The 7500-nt window shown below is 47.8% G+C and overlaps 3 protein-coding genes across 3 annotated transcripts in view, besides 12 other annotated features; all 3 read right to left on the bottom strand.

Annotated features, from left to right (window-relative positions):
• Tc00.1047053506851.30 (hypothetical protein, conserved) overlaps positions 1–1081 on the bottom strand; it is a gene marked incomplete at both ends in the record, with an annotated part of 1344 nt that extends 263 nt beyond the window's left edge. The window contains one exon of the mRNA XM_801152.1: positions 1–1081. This exon is cut by the window's left edge and continues 263 nt beyond it. Coding sequence (XP_806245.1) covers positions 1–1081 — 1081 coding nt within the window.
• Positions 1–5416: part of a sequence feature (heterozygous, non-Esmeraldo-like haplotype) that runs on past the window's edge.
• Positions 462–514: a microsatellite.
• Positions 1137–1176: a sequence feature (AT_rich).
• Positions 1687–1717: a microsatellite.
• Positions 1806–1861: a sequence feature (CT-rich).
• Tc00.1047053506851.20 (choline dehydrogenase, putative) lies at positions 2159–3745 on the bottom strand (the record flags this gene model as incomplete). Its single annotated transcript, XM_801151.1, has 1 exon — positions 2159–3745. One exon carries the CDS (start codon positions 3743–3745, stop codon positions 2159–2161), a length of 1587 nt encoding a protein of 528 aa, XP_806244.1.
• Positions 3863–4289: a mobile genetic element.
• Positions 4291–4347: a microsatellite.
• Positions 4486–4550: a microsatellite.
• Positions 4745–4825: a microsatellite.
• Positions 5131–7422, bottom strand: Tc00.1047053506851.10 (protein kinase, putative; the record flags this gene model as incomplete). The annotated part of the gene is made up of 1 exon (XM_801150.1): positions 5131–7422. The coding sequence occupies one exon, from the start codon at positions 7420–7422 to the stop codon at positions 5131–5133; it is 2292 nt and encodes a 763-aa protein (XP_806243.1).
• Positions 5417–6005: a sequence feature (haploid, non-Esmeraldo-like haplotype).
• Positions 6006–6403: a sequence feature (areas merged during assembly that could not be assigned to a particular haplotype. This can correspond to areas where the two haplotypes were merged or to regions with more than two copies in the genome that were merged during assembly.).
• Positions 6404–7500: a sequence feature (areas merged during assembly that could not be assigned to a particular haplotype. This can correspond to areas where the two haplotypes were merged or to regions with more than two copies in the genome that were merged during assembly.).

Below are 7500 nucleotides of genomic sequence, written 5' to 3'. Positions count from 1 at the left end.
TAGCATTTTTCACATCCTTCGTCTGCCGGAATTGCCCGGATGACATCTTTACAAGGTGCGGCCTTCCCGAATTTGGGTTGCTGGCATGGCTGTCGTTGACATTTTGATTGGCATTACTAGTAGTGCTGACATTATTGAAGTTGCACGGTGTGGCGACCGCAGACCCTCCATCCTCCAGGCAATGGAAACCATGTACACACTCGTATAGTCCTGTCTGTTTATTAAGCTGCAAGTGATTCATGGAACGCACGTTGTTATGCAGACTGCAAATACCCTCCTCCCGCACTTTTCCACCACGTCCCTTACGATTGCTACCCACATGAGGAGATGCATTGCCTGTGAAGGAGTTAGCTCGTGGGCTTTCATAACTGCTAGCCGGGAGATGTGCTACCCACGGCGCAGAACCTGCAGTGGCACCAGCGCCAGCAGCATGAGTTGCAAAGTGCCCAGCCGCCGCGGCCTGTTGTTGCTGTTGTTGTTGTTGCTGCTGCTGCTGTTGTTGTTGTTGTTGTTGCAGGATCAAATGAAGTGCCTTTTCACAACGCATCCGAATGAAAGGGGCAAGCACCGGGGACTCCTCCGCGAGTGAGTAGAGGACCCAAAGAAGTACTTCTCGAGGGCACATTTGAAGGACACTTTGTGTAAGAAAAATCTCTTGATCAGTCGGGGCCGCATGTGCAAGCTGATACTGTGGGTTTTGGCACTGCATGCTTAACAGGTAGGCTGCGCTAGCAGATGGACTATCAACGGCAATCACGTTCCCCCCGGTGTACCTACTTCCTGTCCCAAATACAAAGGCCGGGGCATTTGAATTCAGCGGCATGGAACTTGTTTCTGTTACCGCCGTCACTGTCGTCGTGGTGGTGCCGCTGCTCATTCCTCCATCAAGGACGACAAACGGGGTGGTGGTTCCATGTGGCTCCTGTGCCTTCATGTCGAGCTTCTTCTCATCCAGTTTGGGTATCGTAAACTGCTTGCGGAGATTGCTTGGTGTGGCGTCGTTAAACTCTGGGCCGGATCCATCCGCCTGGATGCCTGCCACCGTGCCAGATGCCGACGGTGCCGCGTCCCCCTCCAACATGCTGCAGAATTGTTTGAAAAACCCGCTGGTAAAACAACAAGAAAATGTCAAAAGGAAAAATAAAAAAATATATACCCTTAAAAAAAAAAAAAAAAGGCTAAAGAACGTGACAGTGTCGAATGATCTTTATGCGCTGTCCTATTCCTCAATGATGACCACTGTGGTTCTTTAACGGACCCTATTCCTCCAAACAAAAGGTTTCCTTCCTGTTGTTTGGCTGCGTGCGTAATTTGTCTAGCGGTTTTTCTTCTTTTTATTTATTTATTTGTTGTTGCCTCTCTGTGTGCCTGCTTTTGTTTTGCTGCTGCCCCTTTCCTCCCTCCTTCTCCTCTCTGATGGTCAAATATATAAATGTATATATCCCCTTTCCTTTCCCTTCTCTTTGTAAATTTCTCCTCTTTTTTTTTTTTTTCTTCTTCTGTTATCCGTGACAACTGAAGGAAGACGCAATGTTTATTTTCTTCGCTTGACTTTAGGCGGTTGTTCGGTTGACGTGGGCGCCTCCTGCCTCTTCAGTCTCGTTGCACAACTTCACAAAAATAACAGTGATGCTCTCTCTTTTTTCTCTCTTTTATTTCTTTCCAGGCGGCGTCGGTGTCGAAGAGAAACAAACAAACAAACAAACAAGCAAACAAAAATTATTAGCGGACGAAAAATAAAAGAAAGAAAAAAACACACCTCCTTGTTAAAAAGTCAACGTCGGCACGTAAATACACACGCACACAAGAAAGAAAAGAAAAAGAAAAGAAAAAAAAAAAAAAAGAGAGAGAGAGAGACAGACAACAATAATGATGAATAATAACAAAACAAAACGTGCAGCAACAACAGCAACAGAGGGAGGCAGCTGTGGAAGACAGGCGATCATCCACACGGGACGAGTCTCCCTTCCTCTCCGCAAGAGGGGAAGAAGAGGAGAAGCGCCATGCTGAGAGGGGGAAAGTCTCAAGAGGGGAAATACGAGAGTCCATTGCGTTTCTCTCAGTGGACAAGAAAAGAAAAAAGAAAAAGATGCAGAAAACACAATGAAGACTATATTTATATGGACAAAAACAAAAATGATGTCCCGTGCTACGTCGATCAATAAATAATCCGTGCCTTGTTCATTCCCCTCATCGCAGCCTCGCTCTTGCTTCGCATATCGGGCTTTCTAAGGAACCCGTCTGAAAATTTCTCTCCCAAAGCCAACATGTACGGCAGTGAATCGCCTATCAGCGGTGAGCAAAAAACACTTTCGTCGCACACGTAAACATTGTCAGTGTTCTTCACACGAAATGTGGCCTGGTCCAAGACAGGGAACGACGCCCCACCGTAGATGCTTGCGGATTCAAAGCGCTCCGCAATCATATCGGTAAAGATATTTGAAAAAGGCAGCATCTTGGTTAGCTCTTTTATACGAGCAACCGCCTTGCAAAGGGCCTTTTCGTCATCCGGGTGTGTCAAGTACTTCGGGTCAATCGTCCCATCTGCACGGATGCAGCCACGGCTTTTGGGGCGCACAAGCTGAGCAATAATTTGCACCCCATGCTCCACCCCCTTTGGGGTAGAGCCGTCATTGTTCATCGTGAATGGCTGAAAAATAAATTTTACGTCCGGCGTTTGCTCCCCACTGCTGGACCAATAGCAGATCATGTCATCGTACGCAGAGCACAGTGCATGCAGCGGGTTGCCGTACCTGAGGTTTATTCCTATGCACATCTGTACAATTGGCTCCATGAAACAGTTGTGACTTAAAGGAATGCGGGTTCGGAACTGCATCTTGACCTGCGGTTTGTCCCAGAAATTTGTACCCACCGCGGGATCGATTGAAAGTGTTCCCTGCGAACAGGCGAGCAAACGGGGTGTGCCAATTCCCCCGGCACACAAAATGACAGCATCCGCCCCCACGTGTTCCGTCTCGCCATTCGGCCGAACATAAGTTACACCAGAGGCCGTCACCTTGGTGTTGTCTATTGCGTTGATGCCAATAACCCGCGCGTTACAGACGACCTCCAGCGGCCGCTTCAAGGCAATGGCATCAATCAAATAACTCTGCAGGGTTGTATGGGCGATCCCAGATCGTTGGTCAACAAAAGATTCGGCACGCCCGCAACCAGGACGAACGTGGTACTCCTTCCCGTTGAATGCACTGGTCAAGGCCGTGTCCTTTGACATCGCCTCACAGAATACCTTGAAAAAGGGAGACAGCGCCTGCGAGCGCGAGATAAAAAACTTGCCACGTTTTCCACGGTGCGGTGGGGGGTCCTCCAAGTTTTCAAGGCGCTGCACCCGTGGAAGCAACTCCTCGCGGAAACTCCACCCGGCGCCATCCCAGTCGTTCTGATCGCCGAGGTTCCACGAGCGGCCGCCCATAATGCCGCCGCCGCCAAGTACACGTGGGGTGGGTATCATCACCGGCGCCAACGGGTCCTCGGCGCGGTGTGTCTTTTGGGGCGTCGTAAAATTTTCACAACTTTCGTAGTTGCGTCGCGCGAAACGGTGGATAAGAAGACTGCAGGGGATGCTTCGATACCACCGCGGCTTTTTTCGGATGTCGTCTCCCTCCTCAAGCACAATAGTACTTAAGTTCTCCATTGCAAGACGCCCGGCGACAAGACAACCGGCAAGACCGCCACCCACAACGGCGACATTGTAATTCGCACGTCGCAAAGTAAGCGTACGGTACATTCCCGTCTAGCTGCACCACAAGGGACTCTACCAGCCCTTTCCTATCCTCTAACCTACGCTTAAAAGAAAACGCAAACCACAACCACACCGACAGACAAAAATAAATAAATAAATAAGAATAATCTTCCGGGCAGCTGGCCGGATCCTGAAATTATCTATGGAAACCAAACAAGTTAGGAAAAAAGGTTCTTTAGTTAATTGCTTCAATGTTTTATTCTCATTCAATATATAGAATTCTGTGGACCATTAGCATGGTCCTTTGTCCTCAGTTAGGATTTGAAATATTATTACTTACGAAGTGGCAGACTTTGGGGTCCTCCAACCACAAGACCCCGCCGGGAGGTGGGAATCAAGGGGGTGGGTGGGATGGCAAAATTAAAATATTATCCGGCCTCTATCGGTTCCCGCCCCTACAAAGTCGCGTTCTTCCCAAAAGATTCATACGGTAGAAAGTATCATAAAGAATGCATTCATTTATCAGGATATATACATACATTAATTAAGTTAGCCAGCTCTCCCGTGATCATTCTTTTCACAAGCTCCTAATAAATATATAAATAAATACATATATATGCAGATATTTATTTATTTATTTATACACAGGAAGAAAAAAAAAAAAAAGTAAAGTGAAGGCCTTCTTCTTTTAAATGCAAATGCACAGAGTGTGCTCCTGCTGTTAGAAGGGTATTCAAGTAAAGATGTTCCGTTTTGTGGTAAATGCCAATCTTCCCGTGGAATTAACACATATATCTAAATAAATATAAATATAAATGTAAATGTATATATAAATGTATATATAAATACAATAGTGGAGAAAGCGCATGCAATGATTTAACGACAAAAAAAAAAAAAGCTGAAAAACATGCGCTAAATGCATTTGCACAAAGGAGGGTTTTTTTTTTTACACTCTTTGCCGAACTTGAAACTTTAAGAGACATCGCATTCTCTGTTTGCCTAAATCCAAATAAACACAAACAAAGCACCGGGAAGGAAAGTGAAACACACACACACACACACACACACACACACACACACACACACACACACACACACACACACACACACACACACAGACAGACAGAAAAACAAACAGAAAGAAAAAAATGATAAAAACCAAAACATGCATGGGGAATCAAATAAGATGCGCACTTCTGTGCCGTATGTATGGGGGCATTTTTTAGTAACTCCACAGTTGAATGGATAGTGCGTGTAAGATGTCACGAAAAAAATTGGCAGAAGGCAACAACAACAACAAAAGAAGAAGAAGCAAAATGCACAAAAAAAAACACGAGCCAGTGAGAAAATGGACCCCAAGAACACATGGAAGCTACAAAAAAAAATAGATGAAGAGAAAAGAAAGAATGTACCGGCACCACCTTTGATCGCTACTGTAGAAGATGACGATTAAATGCGTCCTCACACACAATCAGTTGTGCAATCAGGGGAATAAATCTCTGATGCTCCTCGGGCAACATGTCCGCCACACGCTGCATCGCTTCGTCGTCGTCGACAGCTATGTTGTTCATTTGACGATATGAAGCTATCAGTGCGGACTCGCCCAACTTGTTCTCAAGGAATAAACGAAGCGATTCGATGCGGTGCATCAGCGGGTCTGTTGCCTGAACATTTGGAAGGATAAGTGTCTGTCCGTCTAGCATAAACTTTGACGGGTCTGTGTCAAAGAAGGCCTCATCGTTAAAGTCCTTCGCATCCGCGCGCTTCTCATCTTGCGTCAGTGCAGCGTCAATAGCAGTTTGCAGTGCGCTGTAGTCCTCATCTCGCTTCCTCCCCACATCGTCGTCGTTCGCCGTCTCGGGCTCACCATCTGGGGCTCTGTGGCCAATCCCCTCCACTGCAGCCGGCGAAGGGGGCAAATTCTGGGGTGCATCATTCCGCACTACTCGCTTTGCGTACACTACAGATTGGTTTTGCTTTGCGGCTTCCTCCGGTTGCCGCTGCTTCTGTGGTTCCTGAGGTTTTTCTTGTCCCTGTTTTGGCTCATGTTGAGGTGTTACCTGTTGTGCTTGCGGCGACGCTGCTGGCCTCTTCGGCAACGCGACATCCGGAGCCTCATCAAGACCAAGTGCACGTCGCTTATTCTCCTCGGCCTCACGTCGCATTTGCCAGTACACCTGCCGACGCACCTCCACTGCTTCCTCTGGTTGCATCTTCCCCAACGAATTAAGTCGATGCTGCCGAGCAGGTGGTGGAGACTTTGGCATTTGCACCTCCGCGACGCAAACGACATTTGAATCCGCACGACCCGGCATTGCCCTCACGTCCTCTAACATACGCTGCTTGTTCAATGCAGCCTGTCGTCGCATCTCACGGTACAACTCCGCAGCAGTTTCAGCGACTGAAGGTGCCGGCTTCTCAACGTGTCCATTACCGTTGTTATTGTTGTTGTTCTTAAAAAGCCTCTCATGAAGAGCCTCCTGCTCTGCTCTCTCACGTACACAGCGTTCCTCTTCGCGTTGCTTGCGTTTGTACTCCTCCGCATGTTCCCGCAAATTACGCTCCCATTCCTCCTCTCTTTGTTTATTGACAAGTGCCTGTGCTTTAGCGCGCTTCACTGCTTCTCGCCTTTGTTCACGCACACGTGCCTCCAATTCCTTCCTCCTTTGATTCTGTTCAATTTCCGCTTGCCGCTGCTGTGCCCGTATTTGCCGCAACCGCTCATCGTTTTCGCGGTTTCGCTGCTCTATCTGTTGCCGCAACAGTTGTCGCTCCTTCGCAAATTTCATCGCTTTCAACTGTTCCTCTTTCCGTCTGTCCTCTGCTTGTCGCATCGCTTCCAGCTGCGAGGGGCGTGCCGGCTCCTTCCTTTCCTCGGATGGGTCACAAGGCTTTTGATTGTAGTGGGCAACCTCCACGACTCTCTGCAGACTCGATAACGAGTCACGGACGTATGGAAGGAGGATAATTTGACTGACGTTTGGACGCAGCTTTGGGTCGATCTGAATCATGGCGGAGATCAACTTGGAGAGATTGGGGGGGTAACTGCTATGAATAGGGGGATAAACACCTTTTAAAATTTTCTGTACGAGTGCCTTCATGTTATTTCCATCAAAGGCATGTGTAAGCGTTGTGAGTTCATATAAAATGCAGCCCAATGCCCAGACATCGCTCTTATTGTTGTACGGTTTGTTGAGGCAAAGCTCGGGGGAAAAGTAGTACGGCGTCCCGCACACGGTTCGTTTCAGTTCAAACGTGTTCCGCAGGACGGTACTGATACCAAAATCCCCCAACTTTACTACCCCATCATTCGTCAAGAAGACGTTCTGTGTCTTCAGATCCCTATGCAAAATATGACGCTCATGTAAGTGAAGAAGAGCGAGGCAAATTTGGGAAAAGTAATGCAAAATCTCCTTTTCCGTAAAACGCACTCCCTTGCGGGACCTAATTTTTGTGTAAAGATCGCCCCCGTTGGCGTACTCCATCACAATGTAAAGTGAGCCGTTTTTTTCATAATGGTCCACATAACGGGTGATGTTGGGGTGATTTAGGGTCCGCAGCACTTCAATCTCGTGCTTTGCGCTCTCCCGCTCCGCCGGTTTCATGCCACCCAGTCGCACTTCCTTCGCAACAAATTGCGCCTTGTCACTACGCCGTTGCACGAGCCAGGCGGAACCAAAGCTCCCTTTGCCCAACACACGTATTTGAATGTAGTTCTCCATCCAAATATTTACCCCGCTCCGGCCTCCCTCGAAATATGTGTGTATCTGTGTTGAAGGTGCAGGGTGCTATTGTGCGCC

The sequence above is a fragment of the Trypanosoma cruzi genome, genomic scaffold (assembly GCF_000209065.1).
Source record: "Trypanosoma cruzi strain CL Brener 1047053516773 genomic scaffold, whole genome shotgun sequence".
Lineage (NCBI taxonomy): Eukaryota > Euglenozoa > Kinetoplastea > Trypanosomatida > Trypanosomatidae > Trypanosoma > Trypanosoma cruzi.
This window is presented reverse-complemented; position numbering and strand designations above follow the sequence as displayed.